This window comes from Prinia subflava, chromosome 9 (assembly GCF_021018805.1).
Source record: "Prinia subflava isolate CZ2003 ecotype Zambia chromosome 9, Cam_Psub_1.2, whole genome shotgun sequence".
NCBI classification, from domain to species: domain Eukaryota; kingdom Metazoa; phylum Chordata; class Aves; order Passeriformes; family Cisticolidae; genus Prinia; species Prinia subflava.
The window spans coordinates 15,422,923-15,444,441 of NC_086255.1; the positions used below are offsets into that span (position 1 = coordinate 15,422,923).

General features: G+C 36.4%; 2 protein-coding genes across 8 annotated transcripts in view; one reads left to right on the forward strand and one right to left on the reverse strand.

Moving 5' to 3' along the window:
• The window catches only part of LOC134554742 (putative polyketide hydroxylase), a 56,146-nt gene that overhangs the window by 11,084 nt on the left and 23,543 nt on the right, over nucleotides 1-21,519 (forward strand). The window contains exon 2 of one of the 3 annotated variants that reach the window (XR_010081311.1): nucleotides 6,951-7,204. The exons of 1 other annotated variant lie outside the window; for it this stretch is intronic. Coding sequence is in view for 1 of the 2 variants with exons in the window: in XM_063405599.1 (XP_063261669.1) it covers nucleotides 6,951-6,969 (19 nt within the window). In the remaining variant the exon portion in view is untranslated. Of the gene's footprint in view, nucleotides 1-6,950; nucleotides 7,712-21,519 lie in introns of those variants that run through there. One more of the 3 variants, XM_063405599.1, reaches the window with a different exon arrangement.
• The window catches only part of IDE (insulin degrading enzyme), a 60,082-nt gene that overhangs the window by 10,062 nt on the left and 28,501 nt on the right, over nucleotides 1-21,519 (reverse strand). For 4 of the 5 annotated variants that reach the window (XM_063405595.1, XM_063405596.1, XM_063405593.1 and 1 more), the window contains exons 14-23: nucleotides 21,041-21,123; nucleotides 16,272-16,416; nucleotides 13,550-13,660; nucleotides 12,169-12,289; nucleotides 10,612-10,703; nucleotides 9,010-9,121; nucleotides 7,774-7,941; nucleotides 4,757-5,029; nucleotides 2,797-2,858; nucleotides 1,351-1,423 (exon numbers count right to left, since the gene is read on the reverse strand). In XM_063405595.1, the coding sequence (XP_063261665.1) occupies nucleotides 1,351-1,423; nucleotides 2,797-2,858; nucleotides 4,757-5,029; nucleotides 7,774-7,941; nucleotides 9,010-9,121; nucleotides 10,612-10,703; nucleotides 12,169-12,289; nucleotides 13,550-13,660; nucleotides 16,272-16,416; nucleotides 21,041-21,123 (1,240 nt within the window). Of the gene's footprint in view, nucleotides 1-1,350; nucleotides 1,424-2,796; nucleotides 2,859-4,756; nucleotides 5,030-7,773; nucleotides 7,942-9,009; nucleotides 9,122-10,611; nucleotides 10,704-12,168; nucleotides 12,290-13,549; nucleotides 13,661-15,611; nucleotides 15,757-16,271; nucleotides 16,417-21,040; nucleotides 21,124-21,519 lie in introns of all 5 variants that reach the window. The other variant, XM_063405597.1, reaches the window with a different exon arrangement.

The following is a 21,519-nucleotide window of genomic DNA, read 5'->3' on the forward strand; positions in this document are numbered from 1 at the left end:
TCAATACGTAAAACTACTTCTCAGAACAAATTATGAGAACAGTAGCAAATGCCAGTGGTACATACAAGAGTAGTGTAGTGTAGGAACAGCACATCATTTGATGAGGACATGCCTAAAGGAGTGTAGAGGTTTCTAGAGGTACCAAAAATCTGGACAGCAACCCCAAGTATTCCCTGCCTATCGCCATGCATGTGCTACTCCAATTACCCCAATACTTATTTTTGCATTTCTAATTTTTTTTTTTTTTTAAATGGCATAAGAGAGTCCAAATGCCACATTAAAAGATTTAGGACTGGAGAGTTGTTTTAGGACTTGTTATAATTTCTGTAAGTAAGCACTTGTTAGGCTGTCTTGCAAGCTCACCCTTGTCTTGGGAAGATACCACTCCAAGCAAATAATGCCCAGTCTGGCAATACAGTTACTACACTTGAAGAAGTCTTCTCTAGATAGGAAAAATTTTAGAACTCTTTCTATTTAGCAATTACCAGTCATGAAAACTGGAAAGGTGCTTTGAAGCAAGTCGTCCTTACTCAGCTGCAAAGCTACAATTTCTACTCTACCATAAAAATCAATCCTTCTGAGGCAGAGAGGAGCTTCATGACATGCACGCCGTATCTGCCTCTCTCAGTACGACAGACAAGCCTTCAATATTTTTGATTTTGCAAACAAATGCATGCTGGAATTTAAGTCCAGTATAAAATGGTGAAAGATTTGCAAATAAAACCTTAGAAGTTTTTCCTCTCAGTTTATTTATATTAACCAGAAACACTTCTAGCCTTTTCCTTCTTGAATTCTAAAATGGAACAATACACTTTAGAATGTGCAACCAATCTATATTACTTCAAACTAAAACCTACATAGAAGTTGACTTTCTTAAGTTTAAATAAAATGTTTGACATTCCCAGAGGTTTTGGGGTTTGTTTGTTTTGCCCTTTGAGGCTGCTGAATAATATTGTGGACATTTATTGCTTGTCTGGCAAAAAAACCACTCACACTGGATTGATAACTGCAAATTCTAATTTTGAGTTGCTTGGGGATTTTTCCCCCTGTAGGACTATTATAAAGTTTAATGTTTGTTTTAAAATATCTTGTTAAAAACAGAAGTGCTATTTTAAGACATATTGTTTTATTATCAATATACTTCAGAATATTGATAAACTGAAAAACTTGTCTAAAAAAAATAACAAAAAGTCTGAAGCACCCATGTGAAGTAAACCTAGGAAAATCCCCACCTTTTTCCTCTGAAAGGTATATCATCTCCAAAGCTGAGTTTTTCTTACAGTGGATTTCTATGATATAACATGGCTCTCTGTAACTGGGATTAAATATTATATTCAGCACAATACTTACAGGAATCCATTTCCCTTGCAAGGACGTGTACTGATACCTTGTGTCTTCTGGGAGCATCTATTGCCAACAGCACCTAGAGTAAAAAATACCAAGTCCTTCAAGTGTAGGAAGTATTCCTTAGATATTATAAAATAGTAAAAAGAACAAGAGCATTTAAATTTTAATTTAAGCCTTAAAATGAAGGATGACTTTTGGGATGTGCCTTCTAATATTATTAAAAGTCATCCATACAGTACTCCTGAATTATTTTACAATCAAGTTAAGCAATTCATGTACTGCTTGGAACTCAGAAAAACTGTAACAGAAATTCAGCCATTAACTATTAGAGTATCAGGAATGCAACCTAAAATCTCTGGAGAATTTTCAATCCCTGGCAGCCTTCTGGAAGCACATCACCCTCAACACAATCATTAAATTCAGCTGGACTAGCTCACCAATCCAGCCTAGCTATTTCTGCTCTGGAATGCTGCATAATCATGTATTGAGCACTGGTGTAAGCAAAACAGTATAGATCCCTACTAACCCAGAATATGCATACTTGTTCAAGTTATCATTTATCAAACAACAGGTATTGAAATTCCATTTACTAACTTTGCATTTGCAGCATAATTTCACATATGCTATTGTACTATTAAAAAATTAAAAGTAAACAACCCCATCTGCCCAAGCAAGGAAAAAAGAAGACAGACACACACATGCCATGCCTCTCCATGGGCAGAAATTTTTCCATCCAATAATAAATTCTGGAGACATTTAGTCGATCTTATTTCCAGAGAACTCCCTGAGCTACCAACTGCTCCATAAGTAATAAAACTCCAGGAGCACTTTGCAATACAGGGGCAGACCATCGTCTGTTACACATTACAAAACAGAAAGAATGACACCCAGCATTTTTTTATGCTGGTGGTGGGTGACAGGGACAGGACAGGGACACATTTCAATCACTTATATTGGATATCCATCTGGTTAAAATGTACAATTACTGCATCATTATGCTCTTCCTTTGCTCTGCCTAGCCATTAGAGGAAGAAAAATCCCTACTGATTTACAATGAACAAAGCTTCAAAAATATCTGTTTCATTCACAATTCATGCCCATAAAATAAGCTGAATCACTGATTGGTTGAAGAAAAAGATAAAAGAACAAATGTACAATTTTGGCCAGCTTGGTCATAGAGCAGCACATTTTATAGCCATAAAAAAAGATAAATGAAACAAGAGGAATAAGAGCCAGCAAGGAAAAAAACACAACAAAACCCTATAATTCTGTGCCATTTTTACAGTTGCTACTAAACTAAGTAATATTCAGGAAATAAAAGAAACTTGCATCCATTTTATCATCTACCTAAAACAGGTGTGAGTACACCCCTTCTGAGCACGCACAATTAAGATTCAGTTGTACTTCCATCTCATTCTAAGTAACATTTTAGCTGCACGAGTAACTCACCTTGTAGAACTGTATAATGTCATCCTTGGTCAGGGTCTTTAGATAAGCCACTTCAATGTTATCTGCACAACAATAGTACAAATTAAAGTAAGTCTGCAGATCACAGCTGGTTATTAGCACACTGCTTAGACAAAGTACACTCCTTTCAAATTCAGATGCTGTCATTGACTGCAAATGAAAAGCTTTTCATTGTTATCGTTCAAGTTAATACTTCACTGAAAGTGTCAGTAGAACCTTGGCAGAAAAGTATACTTCAATAAGTCTATTTGATTTGACTTACTAAAATATTCACGTTTGAAGAATACTGATTGCACTGTGGGATACTCAGTAGCTAACACAGATATACCTACTTTTGTATATTATCTTCAAATCAGTTACACATTTCTAATGCAGACTGGTGATAGATGGCTTTTATTCACAGGAAAAAGGATTAGGAATATTTAGGAAACAGGATGGTAGGACACCTTTTTACAGAAATGTTCAGGAATGGTGCCTACCTACCCCTTAAGAAGTACCCACACCTTTAAGATATCTGGGGACAACGCGTTTCAGTTGCTACATTCCTTCATATTAATTAAACTGTCATGGACTAATCACCTAATATCACTGCTGTTAAAGCAGAAAGGTTTCTTGTAGGCGTGCTTGCTTTTCTTAGGATTAGTAAGAAGATCAAGGAAGAAACACGTGCAAGAGAACAGGCAGTGAACAAGCCTGCAATGCAGGCAGTAAGTAACATGAAGGGAGGAAATAAAAAATCAACAATACCTTTGGAAAACTAGGTAAGATTTGGGAGAAAACAGTAAAAGTGGTAATGTACAAACAAAAAAATCCTTCCACTTCCTAAGGTTGGAATATGAATTTCTGATCTTGACAATTCTAGTCATATTAAAATCATTGATGACATAAAATTACGAGTGGGCAGAGGGGAATTAAACATATGAAAGTCAAGGGAAATAATAAGTGGGAATTAGATATGAAAAATAGGGCTACACTTAGCAGTAAGAAATTCCAGAAAGATAATATTGATCCGATTATGGTATAAACAGAACCACTTAAAGCAGAGAAAACTCAAACTATTCCATCAATAAATAAATAAGCACTTGAAGTGATAAGTTTCCATGCCACTTCTCAGGCATGAAAACTCCTAAGTAGCTCTTATTCTCTCTAGACCAAGCTACAAGACAAGTCAAAACTCTTCATTATTAAACAACTCAGTGAGTCATCATGAAGCAAGAAAACTGTATTTGCTATCATGGAAAGCCAATACAGTGCACGTAAAGCAGAAGAGAAGTCACAGAATACAGAATGAGTTTTATGGAGGAAGGATATTATGCATGAAGACAGAAAATTACAGCTGTGAGTAAGAGTCGAGACACGAAAATGTTAGGAAAAACTGATCTGTACCTAAACTGATTTTTTTTAATGTTAAAAACTGTATTACTGATGTGTCTAACTGTATTAGTAATGTATCTCAGGTTCTTTTTTTAATATAAAATACATTTTTAAAGTATTTTAAAAAATACAACTTCAATATTATGTAGGACCACATAGTAATTGTCAGTCCATTTTCAGTAGTAACACTAGAAGCTGGATCTCATTTGCTCTCCTACAAACCTATAACCTTCAAAGCATCATAGATGAAAAACACAAAAAAAATCAGTGTTTCTTCAAATCCACTCTAAGGTGAGACAGACTGCACATTAGTTAAGATACCTGCTGTTGCCTCTGCCAGCACTCTCTCAAAACAACTGTACAATGCAAAGAGAAATAGGGTTCATGTGAATGTGAGCACTGTCAGGAATGTCAGTGTGCATCTGACTGCATCTCAGGGAAACAGACAGTGAATTATGCATAGGCCACATAAAAGTTTAAGTTGTTCTCAAATGAATATGACACTCAACAATCACCAGTGCAGCCAAACTAGAGCATTCAGTTTTAAAGGAATTACCATTTGTCTTACCTCTGTCAAAGTTATACTGCTGGGAAATGATTTCTCCCCAGTATTTAGCACATTCTGCAGACAGCTTCTTTGGTTTGTCTAGACGACGGATTGCTAAAGCTTGGATGTGTTTTTGGAAGGCCTCTTCTGTCATGTCTTCTATGCACTTCTCCATGGTTTTTAGGAACGCCTCAACCCTGCTCTCTAAGTAGTGTGGTGGCTTTTCAGATTGGATAATAAATCGCAGTCCTTGGATGCCATTAGCCCGACGTGGGCCACTGAACACAATGTAACCTTGGCAAAACAAGAACAGACACAAATTAAAAGAAATCCTTTGTCACAGTATTGAATTGGCCAAATGTTTGGCGTGTTTGGGAAGAATGCCAAACTGTGCTAACTTAATTCTGTGTTATAAATAAAATAATGCAGGTTTTCAAAACGTGTCACTGTATTATTTTTAGAACATCCTCATTTCACTGAGGTCAATATCAGTTTAGGTGAGGGGCAAGGAGGAGATGAGGCACACTAAGATAAAACAAAAGCAATTCTGTCATCAGGATCAGGTTACCAGAAATGAAGCTGTTCTCTAGCGCTTAATTAGACTCAACATTAGAAACTTATTATTTTTTAATAACATCTAATCTGAAATTTTTCCTGCAATCTAAGACCACTGTTTCCCATTTTATCAGCTAGAGAAAAAGTATTATTCCCTTCCTTTTTGTTGCAGGATTTTCTAATCTGAACAACTAATGCTTTCTTCAGTCTTCCTCTACCCTTCTGATAACAAATCTATCAATGAATCAATCTATCACTTCAATCTTTTAAATGTTGTTTTGTAGTTTGCCTATAGTTTCACGATGCTCATGGTTACAGTATTTCAGAGTTTTTATCTGAACAATTTAGGAATATTACTGAGCGTGCACCATGAACGCTTCCATTTATATATCCCAGCATTTTACACAGCAGCATGACACTGCTGATTTATGTCCTACTTCTGATCCACTGTACCCTGCAGAGTTTTCTACAAAATTGCTACCTAGCCAGTTGCTTCCTGGCTTGTATCTGTGCCATTGGTTGTTCCTGCCAAACTGTTCCTTAACAAATTGCATCTTATCTTCATTCCAGTCGTGTTCCCAAAATGTCAAACTAATTTTAAATTCTAACTCTATCTTCCCATATACTTGCAGCCTCTCCCAAATTAGTATTATCTGAAGATTCAGTTGAGTATCCTGACTCTTCTATCATCCAGAATTTTGATGAATATACCACGGAACACTGGATCACAGCAGAGCTCTGTAGTACACCGTTTTCCAAATGAACAATTCTCTATTCTCCAGGCATGACCTTCCAAGTCCTGTACCCAAATGTGCAGTTCTGCCACCTAGGTACTTCAGTAAAAGTCTACCAGTTACCTTCCTTGAATTTAGAACAGCTTGAAAATTTATTCCACATTTTCCTGGAATTAGAATTAAACTGATCTATAATTTCCCTGCTTTTTCTCTTTCCTTTTTTTTTAAGGAAATATGTAGCATTTAGCTGTGTCTATCTTTCCAATACCCTACAATGCACAAATTTTCCATTATAGGACTTCTAATTCCAGGATCTCCTAATTTCATTCTTTGGAATAGAATGCAGAGTTCAGCACACTTTGAACTTTTTAAAAGCTTCCAATTTAATCCGATTAATCTGTTATTTTCCTGTTCAAAGCTAAGACATGAACTTTGATCACCAGTGTTTATTTTGGAAATCATCTGGCCACAGTTGACATTTTAAGTGAAAACTAACTAAGCTATCCTGAATTTTTGGATGATTTGAACATTCTGATCTTAATGATTTGAATACTTTGATTTTTTTCCATCATTGCCAACTTTTCTCCTCCACTTTCTCATACTGCTTAACCATTCATTAAAAGAATTCTTGTTACTACTTCTACTGTTTAGCAAACTTCCAATTCTTGAACTTCTTTCTCCCTAAGCTTTCTCAGAAATCTTACTAACAATTCCATGAAGTTTACTGGATTTTGATGGTATTTCTACTGTCTCCCCTCCCAAGTCTCATGAGCTCTATTATTTGGAAATTACAAAGTGCTGGACTAAACCAGTTCTTCCTCAGTTGCCCCCTCTGTCTTTAGCTGTTACTTCCAACTTCTATATAAAATCTGCCACCAGCACACTTCAAAACCTGTTAAATAACCTGGGTTCTATCCTGTTTTCAGCAGGTATATAGACAGCTGAAATTCCTCTGATGAATATTGTATGGCTGGTTCTGCTAGTTGCCCACGTAAAGCCTAATTTTGCCTGACATCCCTGGCAGTCATCACACTGAAATATTTGTCTGCTTCTCACCTTTGGAAAACCCGTACTCCTTCTCACCAGTATTTCCATCACGTGAGCTGTCACGCAAAGTCTCTGTCTCTCCTTCTTACTCTGTTTGGAATAACCTCACCAGTTCTCAGCCTTACGGGTTCAGGTAACAATTATTTGTACTTGTTAGTGAACAGCTATAGTCTTAAAAAGCCTGAAATGTATTTAGGTTTTCACCAACATGGTAGCTAACCATTACCCACACAGCAGTGTTTCTAAAATAGGGCTTATAATTTAACAGCTGGACTCAGTGATCTTAGAGGTCTTTTCCAACCTAAATGATTCTGTGATCCTATGAATCATGAAGTGCACCTAGAAGCAGGATCACAAGCAGGAAATACCAAACTACTACAGATTCTTTAAGAAGATCTAGAAATTCAGGGAACTGATCCAATCTCCTTTTAGTAAATTCTAATATGAAGTTTTCTGTAGAGTGACTGCACTTTTTCGAGTTGGAGTTGTTTTCAGATATTTCAGACATCTTAAAACTCATGCCTGCTTGTTCTTATTTTAGACTGCGTGCACAGTAAAATTTCTTTGAGTCATCAGCAGTTGAGACGATTTCCATTTCCCTAGTGCTCTTTAAATGGCATGCAGCAGGCAGGGAGAGAACTCCTCCTCGGGTCTCGTGCGAGCGCGTGACTGCGCCGCTCACGCGCGCTCCCGAGGACTCACCCAGCTGCTCCTGGGTGCGCAGGGTGTTGAAGCACGGCTCCGAGATGATCTGGCAGAAGAGCTCCAAAAACATATTCTCAGAGGTGCTCTGCATGTCTGTCTGGTAATATATTTCAATGCCACAGTTGTTATGAACTTCATTTCTCTGTTGATATACAAACCAACCTCCTAAAAGACAAAGTTAAAACATTGAAGTTCACGAGAGTGTACATTCTTACTGTCCACAATGAAAAAGATAATGGCCTAAGGTTTGTGGAATGAAATTATAATAAATGGTTTAGGACTGTTAAAGCAGAATTTCCACTAAGAGCATACTTTTCATGAGACAAGAAAAGAATGTATTACTGCACCATCAAAATGTTGCCACTTGGAAATATCAGCAAGTAAACTGATACTGGCTGCTTCTCTTGAAACAAATATTTTTGGAACTGCAGTAAAATTCTGCATTGCCTCTACTGTGTAAACAGCTTCTAAAGACAGATCTGGCAGAAATTATAATGAACTTTAAAAATAATTCAGCCTTTAACAGCAACAACTGCTTTTGGATATGGTAGCTTCCACAGACAATCAGCTATGGGTAATTTATCTTGTCTGTATACCTACATATGTCATCACTCCCAGGAATAACTTGAACCTCCTTTCTTACAAAAAGCTCTTTTTTCACCATGGAAGTAAAAGCATACATGGACTACAAGACCAAAAGAATTTGTGTAAGAAAAAAAAAAGTTATTTGTGTAAGAACTTTTTGTTTTTCCAAAGAGTCATTACGTGCAATTCTTAATGGTCAATTAATACTCAGTAATGCTCAAAGAATGGTGTTTATTCAAATGTAAATACTATGTGCAGCAGAGAGTGGGACAGGGCTCTTATGTCCATGAATTATAACTTGTGACTTAGAACTGAAGTGCAGAATCCTATGATTGTGGACGGGCTTTGGGTTGGCAGTCACCAAAACATCATCCAAGTCATTCCAAGAAGTCCAATTTACACACACAAATTAAAAATGAAATCAAATTAATTGTCAAGTATCCTAGAAAGGTCATGTATTAGTACATCATTTTATTAGTAAAACCACACTGTAACTCACACTGAATTTTAAGTTTAAAATAACTTGATGTAAGTTTGACTTCAAAACACACTCCTAGCAACATAGTAATATGCATTTGAAAATGCTGTTAGCTAGGAGAATCTCAATTCAATGTGCCTTAAATATCGTCAATAAATCATTTAACTTACTGTCAGGAAGCTGCACTTCTCTGTACCTCACTAGCTGACTGGGAAGGAGTGGCTTTGTATGAGCATGCTCAATGAGAGTGTCCTCAACCATCTGCGTAATTCCTAATGCAGCCTGGAAAAGAAAACATAAGAGGATTTTTAATGATCATTAGTTATTCTGTATTTAACAGCAGGGTAAGACTTTCCAGTTATTGATAGTGCTGTGAGAGAAAAGAAAAAAAAATCAGAAACAGAAAGTGGGCAAGAGTTTTTTCATTTCTTCTTTATGTTTAAATTGTCTACACATTCAACTACTCCAACTTCTCCCCAGGGCTTCTGTAATTTAAGCTCATTGGGGTTTTTTTTTCACTTTCCCCCCACCACTGAAAAATTTTTTCATGACTGAAAGGTGTCACAAGACAATGTAAATGTTAATTTTAGTTGGAAGAATTTCTTGGGTCCAGGTTAAAACTGCTGAGTTTTATCACTGATCATCACATCATGTGTACTGAAGGACAGACAACTATTTCTAATTCCATCCATTCAGGGAGGTTTGCAGATGATTTCTAAACATTATGCAGCTATGGGTGTACCAGGACTTCCTTCCCAGTTCTTCAGCTGTAGGATGTTCTCTAGCCACCCATTATCCCAAGTAAAGAATACACTTCTCTAACATAACTGCATCATCATGGAAATCCAAAAAAATTCTGGGCATTCAGTTCTATTTCCAGAAGTAATTGACTTGTGTATACAAACATGTAAGAAGTAAGGAAGGAAAAAGAGACTATTTTTTCATTTTTCTGCCAGAAAAAAAAATTATAAGTACTTTTTATTTATAAAATTTTTAACAAGTATTTTAGAGATATTCTTGACAAAGAAAAGTTTGTCTCTCCATGCAATTAACTCCTTTTAATCTTATTTTCTCCTTCCTTACAAGTTAACTTTCCCCTCCATACATTCAGCAGTCACTACCAGTTTCTGTAACAGCTCCCGCTAGTAAACTACCCCAGAGCTGTTCTAACACAAAATACTGCAAACAAACCTTACAAAAAAAGAATACAAAAACATAAGAATTTGTATTGGTACATATATTCAAGAATTTCTTAAGCTTTTGTATGCAAATACAAACTGTTACTATTTTGATGGAAGATAAAACAAATGTTTTCTGAGTTTTACTCCCCTGAGAGCTGACACCTGGCTTTTTATGGCCCACCATTTCTTGTTTAGCTATGTACAAACACTTAATTTGGAAGAATACTGGATTCTTAATTCTTTGCTAGTTATTCTCAAAGTTTTCAGTGGAAAAAAGCAAGATTTGCAGCCCATCATTCCTTCTGCAGCTCGATCACAGTAATGACATTCAACATAGACTTTCAAATACTTAGATCCTAAGTTGTTTTTATTACATTTCCAAGAACAATATAGAGGCAGCACTTCGCCTAATAAAGGTAAAGTGGAAAAAATTACACTCTCTTACTCCTATAAAGATAAAAAAAGCATGAAGTTAAATTATGAAATCCCATTTGGCAAAACTGCTTCTAGATCTGCAAAGATTAAACTAGTGCTCCAATTTTATGCTGCTTTTAAACAAAAAATTTCTTACTAAGAAAGTATCAGACCAACCTGTTTTGTTATATTGCCATGGAGAAGAGCTTCAATGTGTAACCGTGACAACAGCTGTGCTATGAAGGCCTTGAGACGAGGAAGGGTGACATCTACAATAGATATTTAGACAGTTAAATCACTCAAATGCATTTTTTAATTATGAAGGACCTAAGCCTATGTCATCCTTAGATACAGTGTATTTCTCAGAGGAGGAGAAATTCATCATTATGAAGAGGTGAATCTCTCCTTAAAAATGCAACACTGGAATGTTCCTAGGTCTAAATAGCAGCACTTATCATATAGCTTATTTCACTTAGAATTCACAAGCTGTCTTGACCCAGATTTAAAAAAAAAAAAAAGGAAGCTGCCTTTCCAGTCATGCTGAACAAACACTCATTCTCCAGAGAAAACACAATCAATCAGGTGCTGTTCCAAGGAAAAGCCTTAAGTTATTTACTAAACAAGCAGCATGTAGTTTATAATGCCCAAGAAAGACACTGCATTTACCACCCAGACTAAAACAAAGAACCTCAACTCAAATGCAGTGTTCTGATATTAATTTTGGAACAAAGATACACAAGAAAAATATTCTGGTACTATATGCTAGAGGACACATGCACAACACCTACACACACATTCTATCCAGCCTATCCTTGCAAAGTAGTTTTCATACGTATACATACAAGATATAGTTTAACATACAGAATCAGTGGAGTAAGAGGAAGGATGGTTGGATGGGATGTTCATGGATACGCATTCTGAATCAAACCCCTCAAATAATACAAAAGCCAGGTTATTCTTCCTCAAAAGAATGTCAGTGAATTCCAAGAAGATATTACAAGACATTTTGCAAAGTGTCCCAGGAACAGACTTGTAATACAACACAGTAAAATACAGGTAGGGAAAACTTCTTCAGCTACAAACACAGAATTACCACAGAATGGCGTGGGTTGAAAGCGACCTTAAAGATCATCTAGTGCTGACACCCCTGCCATGGCAGGGACACCTTCCATTAGGTTGGCTGCTCAGAACCCCACTTCATCTGGACTTGAAAAATTACTTAAATCTCTTGACCTGAAATTTCTTCTTCCTTCAAATATAGTGGGACAATCACTTTGTGTTAAGAGCCACAATGTTCTTTATTATTGTTGTCATTATCTACAGAAAGTATTATCTACAGAAACATAAGCTAGGATTCCCCAATAATGGCAAAAACAAAATAGTTTGCACATTGGCAAGTACAATGCAAATACACTCCAATGTGCCTGTAAGATGCCAATTAGAGCCAAATGATTTTACCAATGTTGGTTAAGTACTGGATTCACCACGTCCAGATTCATATATCCACAAAGTTAGTCAAGTTTTGCCTGAACTTTTACCTGCAAGTTTTGCCATTTAAGGCCTTTTCCATGAACTACTCTGCTTTCTTGAAACTGGAAGGCAAGTGCAGCATGACCAGCATCAGCTCAGGCCTGGCCCTGCAGGGGCTTCCCTTGTATAGTGAGCAGAGTTCAAAACAGGTACCCTCAATAGTTAAGTAACATAAGAAAAAAAAATAAAGTGACAGAACATTACCATCTAGAGCTTCTTTTAATTCATCTTTGGTCCAAGCAACTTCTGTCATCAAGAGTCGGAGATAATACATTGCATGCTGGTGAGGCTGTTCAGCCCTGAAGTTGTTAAGTGATCTCATGTACTAAACCAAAATAATCATGCTCAAGTTAGAAATTTAGAAATAAGAGTTCTAAACATTAACATTGTACTCTCAACCTTGTGTCGAAAAGATACAGTTCAGACATTGAGAATATTCTCATGTTTGTTACAATTCTTAAAAAATTGTGTTATATGACCTCAGTAACAATGTGGGCTTCTGAGCCTTTGGATTAAGCAGAAACCATTAGGATGGTTGAAATGTACATGAAATCAAACTTGCCCATAAAATTAATGCCTAGAAATTAAATTATTGCAGTTAAACAAGAATTTAGATCAAGTGACTCTACCCAGGAAATTTGCGTTCTATGATGACTGACCAGGGGTGGGGGAACACTGCTAACAGAAAATGTGTGTTTCTCTCTGTTGGCTCTTATGGCTGACTTGGTTAGACAAAATCTAGAGCATCTAGAAAATTCTCTGCATGTTTTACATGGATAAAGGAGGTATGAGAGAGGAACCAGAGAGCTTCTACAAAAAAACTCTTTTCTAGTCCAGCTGCACTTTTACAAAATAAGCAAAACTTTTTTCCTCTACCAGAGAAACTTCAAAGTGCAACTACTAGTGTTGGCAAACTGGAAGCATTTCCAGTACAGGAAAAAAGTAACTCATTTCAGGGCATATGAGTGACCAACAGTGAGCCTCAGGTTGCTGAGGATTGCCTCAGGTTGCTCCAAACAGAAGCCAGGAGTTGGTATCTCCCTTATCTATCTGACCTAGGCATGGGCAATAAACTGCAGTCTCCCCAGCTGATGTAACTTCTAGAAATCAGCGTGTACTAAACCAGCTGGTTGCGTTTGCACAGCCCAGGAACCAAGGCAAATCTGGGCAAAAGAAATGTTGCAAACTTTTTCAACACTTCCATTCCCCCTTCACCCATTTTCCACTTCTTTTATGGCTAGGTCCTACTGAAGCCTTTCCAAATTGCAAAACAGGATATGAAGTTAAGATTTTCCCCTCCATCCCCCTACTTAGATTCCTACTCCTACCAAAGCAAGCTGTGCTTCCTTGATACAGCATAAGAAAGACTGACTAAAAAAAGATTCCAGGACTAATTACTTTTAACTGAAGAATGTTATATACACAACTCCGAGGAACTCACAGCCAGAAAAAAGAAAAAAGCATCTGACGTCCCACTAATGCAGAATTTCACTATTTCCACAGACAGTCAGCCCTCAGATCTCCTATCAGGTCAATGCATTCAATTTTCCATTACTCCAAAATGTGGATTTCTCATGCAGCTTACCGCTTCCTTGATGATTTCAAACCGCTTTTCATCGATCTCAAAAGTCGCCATTTTCTCAATGATCTTCTTGAGCAAGATGTGTTGCTTGTCGTTATAACCTTTTACAGAGAGCTATGGAAAAAGTGCATAAGTTGCTTTAAATGTGGAAGATAAAAGAATCAACCATTACCAAGTCTTGTACAATTCAATGAGCAATGCACTTTTCAATACTTACGCTAAATTCGCCATTACGGAACATTTAATCATTCTTAAGTTAAATCTCTTTACCCATCGAAAGGTAACTAACTGACAAATATAATATTGTGCATTTTCACGGGAGTTCTAAATGTACAGAATTGGTAATTTCATGTTGGTGTCAGTAAACTGTACTCAGAACACACATTGTTAATGCTTAGTGTTGAGTCTTGGAGTACTGAAATGGTTTGAATCTAGGTAATGAAGTCTGGATTCGCAACCTTCTAAAACACTCTCTCCAATTTACTTTTACCCTTGGTTCATATCTATGTTGTTGATCAAAGAATATTTAAGTGGAAGTAAGCAAAACTACAAAAAAGGGGTGCTATAAACAGAAGCACACTTTACAACCAGAATGCTGCTGAGCTGAAACATCAAGGCAGTCATCCTGGAACTGTAATATATATTGATCTGATCATAGATATTTTTGAAAGTATAAATGAAATAGACTGGCTCATTTAAAAAACAATATAAAATTTTAAAAATACTGTATAATTTCATCAAGCTACAGGAAATTTCTCTGGCAAAAAAAAAGAAAGGCATTAAAAGGTCTTTTTTGCAGGGAAAAACTTCAAAATTTGGTACCTTGAATCAGGAATTTGATTGGATTTGTGCAGTTTAATTAGGAGTAAAACTAAACTTTAGAACACAAACCAACTTACAGAGCTCCTGCTTTTCAGCAGGAAGAATTTTTTGGTTCTGTAGTAGCTGAAACATAGCCGAACAATCAATTTGAAGAAAAAGTTATCAGAAATGGATTTAAGACAAAGGCTGGTATCCTAAATTAGCATAGGGACCCAAAGCGTTCAACAATCACCATGGGTGACTTCTCAGAGCAGCATCCCCCCCTTGCTCAAAGCATCAATACAGTCATTAATAAGTTACACTTGTTAATTATAAAACTTCTCACAATATGGAAAATAGCATTACAATTCCTCATATAGTATTTAAAATAACTGACTAAAAATAAAGAAAATTATACTCTTTTTTTAAGGAACTAACCCTGATCACAGAAACACCAGCAACTTTTCAAAATGAGGATAACCATGTTTGCAATAAGTCAGGTGAATGCAACCAGGAAATTAGATTTGTGTTGAATTAAAAAACATGCAGCACTCTCTCATATAGAAAATGTTATATATATAGAAAATACAACATACAGTGCATTCTTCTACTAAAACGCTTTGGAAAGTAACACTTCTACAGGATATTTCAAAACACATTCTGACATATAAAGGTGGCTAACAAAAGATTTTAACCAAACTTCGAGACTACTAAAATCCCCTACTATAAATCTCATAGGAGCAGCTGAATAAGACATAAGCGTTTATCATAATACCAGTATTTATCAAGTATTGTTAGCCCTTTATAACAGATTATAAAACACATGATAAAAACAAAAGAAAAAGCCATAAATATCCAGCACTGCATTCTAATGAACACATGCACAATTCATCTCCACAGCTCACTACACTAGAATTAGAGAATTATAACAAAATCTGTAAAGTTGAGGATTCATTCAACAGAAAAGTTAATCTTTTTATACAGAAACCAGCAACAGTACTTTCCAGATTATCATGCAAGCGAGTAAAAATGTGAACCAGAATGCAACAATTGCACTACACACGTGTTCACAGGACACTGCAATCTTAAACAGGTCATTCAGTACTGATTAAAATACAGTCTTGCATTGCCTTTAATTCATGAGATATATGCAAGGAAAAAAACCATTAACCATCTCATTTAGAAATGCAGAAGTCAAATGTTTTCTCCAAGCTCAACAACTCCCAAGCTGTTTCATTTCCTCCTGCGTTCTTTTCTTACTTACAAGTATTGCATTCATTCCTGATGCAATGCCATAGACCAAACCTGAGAGGCGTGCTGCATATGTATACTCTTTTAAATCATCCTTCAATAACCTGATAAACAGGTATGTCATGTTGCAATGGAGAGGATCAGCATAAATGTAGCGACTAACAAAAGAAAAACAAAAGAAATGCTTTGATACCTCAGGCAGTGACAAGGTAATGGATGAAGAAACATGACTGAAGAGTATGTATATGCAGCCTCATGATCAGTAGTTCTTGAACAGGAAAGCAGAAATATACTATTTATTTAATAGCATGGAAAGGGGGTCTTTTACCCCATCAGTCAGAAAGTTTTTAGTAGATATCTGACCAATAAATATGTAAGCTTGGATTAGGGTTGCTGTTTTTTTAATGGAGGAAGAAATCTTACAAACTAATTAATTTCAGGAATGATTAAAAAAGAAGAAAATTTGCTTAATGAGAACTAAACGACTGTTGAAGACTTTTAACAAAATTCAACTTAAAATTCAAATCAAAGAAAGGATGGCTAATAACCAAGATCAAAAGGACTAACAGCCTTTATTTTTTATTTAGAAGTCCTTCCATCAAATCAATATAAAAATGTTGATGAGTGGAAGTAGTTTTAAGGGTCTAAGCTTTTCCTTGATTTGGGTACTTACATACATCCCATAGATGGTATTTTGGAGATCATAGTTCAAGCCAGCTAGTTCTGCTGCATATGCATACTCGTTGAGGGAGTCTTTGAGTAGTTCAAGGTACAAATAGGCCATGTTACAATGCAAGGGATCCACGTAAGCAAATGGGCTGGAAGAAAATGTTGAAAGTAAAATACGCAGTTTAAAATTATTTCTCTGTTTCTTTTGGCCTTTTAAGTTTGATCTGAAGGAAACAGTGTTTTCTGTGTGTTTACGCTGATGGATCCCATTCTGAAGGACTCCTATTTTGAAGACAAATATGAACACATCTGAAAAGAGTTACTTAGCTCGCATATGGTTTGATGACTAAATATACTCAAGATCCCAAAGATATTCTATCTGTGCTCATAAATCAAGACATTTTTATTTACTTGGCTGCACAGTGAGAATTCACCAGGAGCAAAAGAAACTAAATATACCAACATAATTTAACACACCAAAACGAAAGTCCATGTACTGAACATTAAAATAATTAATACTCATACACTATCAGTTTCTATTACAAAAATTAGGAGATGAACAATTTGTGGTATGACAATATGCAGTACATGCCGTGGTCAGCTCAGGAGAGAAGTCTGGTATATCCATTTTCTGACTATGATAATTTTTTGTGTTATTTTTTTAATGACAACAACTCTCCAAAACCTACTGTCGCATTAGGAGCACATGATCACACACAACACTGCTGCAAATTTCTCAAAAAGAGAAATGCAAATTAAAGACTCAAGCCATGTTTCAACCATGCTAATTGTTAAATACCTGTCCATTTTAAAGATTTGAGAAGACAAGTTATTTGTACTATATGTATTGCTAAAATCTCTGAAGTGCGTGTAAATTTATTATCAATTTCACAGAAATGATCAGCAGTATCTGAAGCATTTGCTGTCAGGATATGGCTTACAATCAAACCTGACTTTTTCCTGAAGCAGTCAGATATTCAGGCTATTACAGACGTTTACACCTATCCAGCAGTATTTCACTGTGTACCACGACACACAAACTGATAACTAAAACACATTGCAAAGATATTTTTAAGAAGGCTCCTTTATTGCTTTTAACTTCCCCTTCCTTTTAGATTAAGAAAAGGAAGCACAGAAAGATATTTTAACAAACTAAATTAATAGTTTCAAATATATGTATTTGAGAAGCAGAGCCTGCTGTAGTCTGAAATCTTAGCCCAGATCAAACAATCAGGTCAGTACAAAAACCGAAAGAACTGGTATTTGCATTTCTGCCTACGTTGAGAATTTCCCAAAAGTGAGCAATTTCAATACACCAAATGATATAAATCCAATTACTATTGTATTCTTTAATTAAGACCAAATTCAAAACAAGATGTAGGTCAAACCTACAAACTTTCCTCCAGACTCATTATATTCTTTCCCATTTTGATACTAGAATACAGACTTAATCAGTTTGAGTGATTACCATGTCTGCATCAGTTTTAAATTCTGTATTCTCACATAGCTGGCAAAGGCCAACTGGGAGTTTTTCAAAAAAATCACAACTACTAGATCATTAATCCCCAAGTGAAAAATCACAGAAAACAATTATTACAACACTGTTCTGGAAGTTGCTTCCTATTATTGACAGTTTCGTAAACAAATGCTTATTTCTAGAATTTAAAAAGTTTTGGGGTTACTAGATTCAAAGTAGTAGAACAACTCAATCACTAATGGTGCATTTTTAAAAAATCGTGAAGTCTAGTCTTCTCCCCTTTCAAACAGCTCAAAGTGACATAGCTGGAATCCACATTGAAGTGCTGAGATGCTAACTACCTTTAAAGAATTTCCCAAGCATCACCACACTACATGGTTGTTTTACTTCCTTTTAAAAAAGGATACTTCGTGAGTTCCTAATTTGCAATTCATACAAATGCAAAAGCTTATCATCCTCTTTTGGGTTGGACAGTAAATCAGATATTTTTATTGTGGTGTTTCTTTAACACAAGGATGCCTGTAAGGATTTTCAGTTTTGGAACAAGGTGATTTCAAGAGGTTCATACACATACTGTTCCCATGCAATTTGTATATTTAAGGGAGAAACCAACCTCAGCAACTTCCTCCTAATTTATTTACACAGCAATTGCTGCTACAATATCTGGACCAGAATTCTTTCTATGCTTTATGGTGATCAGGGCTGCAGGGAGAAGAAATCCTCCTAGTTTTTTTATCAAACTGAAGCAGTCTGTAGTGTGAACAAACTTGTAATCCACTACAAGGCAGTGCAGGGTTCATACTCTGATCTAGAACTGAGGCTTAGACTCTTTATGAACACCCCTGTCATAAAGATGGCTTTATTCGCCAATTGACTTGGTCCCATGAGATACAAGTGATACCATCAAGTCTCATGAATAAACACTCAACATTTCACCATTTCCTTCAACAACCATCAGCATGACCAAATAGAGACAGATTCTCCAAGAACCCTTTTTAAGTACCAAAACTAGACAAACCTGCTTACAACATCTTTTAGAGGCGATGCACCCAATATTGTCAAAATTTCCTCCTGCTCACAATTACCATCTCATTTTTAAGGAAAAGGAAAGAACCCTGGCTCCCAATGCTAAGAAAAAGGCCAGCTCTCACCTGGACTGTTCCTAGGAGGAGGGAGGCAAAACATTCCATCACAATGGTCAGCAAAGCTCAAGTACTTTTGGCTTTTGATAAGGGCTCACTGAGATGGAAACAAATCTAACTGGGAAATACCATCTCCACCGGTCTAGATAAGATATCCCAGCTTGTTGCAGGAGGGCTGGACCAGACCCTTAAAGGTCACTTCCAACACACATGATTCTATGATACTGTGTGTATTGCACACACATACCTTTGTGTGCTCTGCTGTCCTAGGGTGACTTTAGGATGCTTGTATCCCCAATCTTGTGTTCTGTTCATGCTGGATATTAAGTTCTGCACCGTTAAGATGGGTTCTGAGAGTGAAGGTGGGCAGAAGCAGCGCGCGGTTTGTTTGCAGGAACTGCACTCACTCCCTGCACTCCTCACCGACTCTGCTGTCCACAGCAGGGACAGCGGGAGAGAGCTCTCCTTTGCTTTTAGCTAGGGTTTTTTTTTTGTTAACTGATGCCAGAAGTTTTTTGGAACTGTTCAGCTACTGTTTGGTCCAGGAACACCAGGACTATTGTCCAGGGGCCCCCCAAGCTGCACCGTGGCCAGGACACCAAACCCGAGCCCCAGAGAGAATGAGACAAACTCAAGGACACACCCACGAAATGGGCTCTGAACTTCAGGAGGACTTTCTGAATTTGCCATCTCTTCAGAACAATGAGAGGTTTCATGATTCAATATTATTCATTTTTTTCATGTTTGTGAGTACTTTGCTTGCCAAACAAACAGGTTTTCTCCACTTTTCTCAAAGGAGATTTACGTCTCGCAAACTGGTGGGGGAGGGACCATTTGCATTTACTTCTAGAGCGACCACTTCAGAAGTTTCCTCCCAAAATTTGCCCTAAACCAGGACATCTACATAAACCCAATTATTATCTTGTATTCACTCACAAAGTCTTAGAGATTGAACCACTTATAGTTCATCTGAATTGATTTTAAAAACCACCACAACTGTAAACTCAGTGTCCATCAGTAAAATCCTATTTTGGATTTTGGCCAAACACAGTTCAAGGGAAAGCCACCAAGAATGAAAAAGAAGGCAAAGCAAAATTGTGTTCTCTGAGTAAGAGATAGGGAGTTTCCCTTTTGATCCTCCATTTCGTGACACACGGAGATTGAAGCAGTTGTAACATCTGGCCCGTGGTTTCAAAAAGCAAAGAGAAAATGCCCAGGCAACCTAATAACCAGTACCAAGACATGACACAGGCTAAAAAAAGCCTCTGTATAATATCCTGCAAGAAAAATTTCAAGCGGTCTCTCAAAACCAGAAATCGACAGTGCACCTATGGGAGCCCCCACAACAGCCCTTCCAGCAATATCACCAAATAACTTAATTAAGCAAAAGGAAAGTCCCTCATTTTTTTCTAGCTTTCAGTAGTTCAACACAGAAACAGCCCCACTTTAAAAACAGCAGTATTCTTTCTAATTCAGAAGCTAGAAATTTATTACTTGAAAGGAACATGCTCACTTAAAAAAGAAAGATTATCTTCCTATGATGAAAGTCATGCAAGACCAGAATTAACATTACATCATTTCATCATACATCTTGAGGTCAGAATTATCAATATTCATTGATAATATAGACAATGCTCCTCTAAAAAAAAAGTACTATCAGTTACGGGTGTCAGTTAAGTAAAACTCAAAAAAACCCTGATTTGCATTATGCAAATGAAAACAGAATTTGAGCTTAGAACTATGATCAGAATAGCGTTTCATAAAGAAAATACATTCTATAATACCTGTGATTTAGTAATTAATTTAAAAACACACAATTATTGTCAAGGAGAAATATTGCAATATGTAGTGGGTTCTATGGGCAGGTATATTTCAGGTATAGTAAATAAGATATAAAAGGAAATTCAGTTTAAGAGTATTTTTCAGTAAACTTTTCTTGTTAATATAGAAGAAGCACATCAAATTTCTTGCTACTCAATAACTGCATATTTTAGATGTGCCTTCCTGCATCTAAGCCTCATTACATATTCAAGTATGGACAAAGATTCTAAAGTGTCATTACATGCAAGAAAGTGTTTGCCACACAAATGCAGATTCCCAATAAACAAAAAAGTTTTGGAGATGACTTTATGTGATATACTTAACATTGCATACCTGAAAAATTCAAAGTTGAGACAAGCTTTTGGCAAAAAAAATTTGTCGTCTTGCTTGAACCATAGTTTGCTCATAGCAGTGTCCTGTGTCAAGAGAAGAGGTTTTGTTAAGTCATCTGACTTTTAACTGCAATATATGTCACTACTTCAAAAAAAGTCTCTTCACCACTTACAATTATCCCCTTAAATTCATATTGCTTGAATTGCTATATGCAATATATTGAATATATATTCACTATATTTTGAGATCACTAAATGACACTTCTCTCACTTTTTCCATGCAATCACAGGCATTTTCTATACACAGTTACAAAACAACAGCCTTGTCTACACCCTTGACATACTCAACAGCAGTCAAAAAAATGTGAGTGCCAGTCACCCTTCTGCTGAAAAAGCAGCTTTAGTGCTATTTTTATCAACTGTTGACACACTTTCAAAAGGGCAGGGAGAGTTCAAGCTGTATCTATACTGACTTTCCTA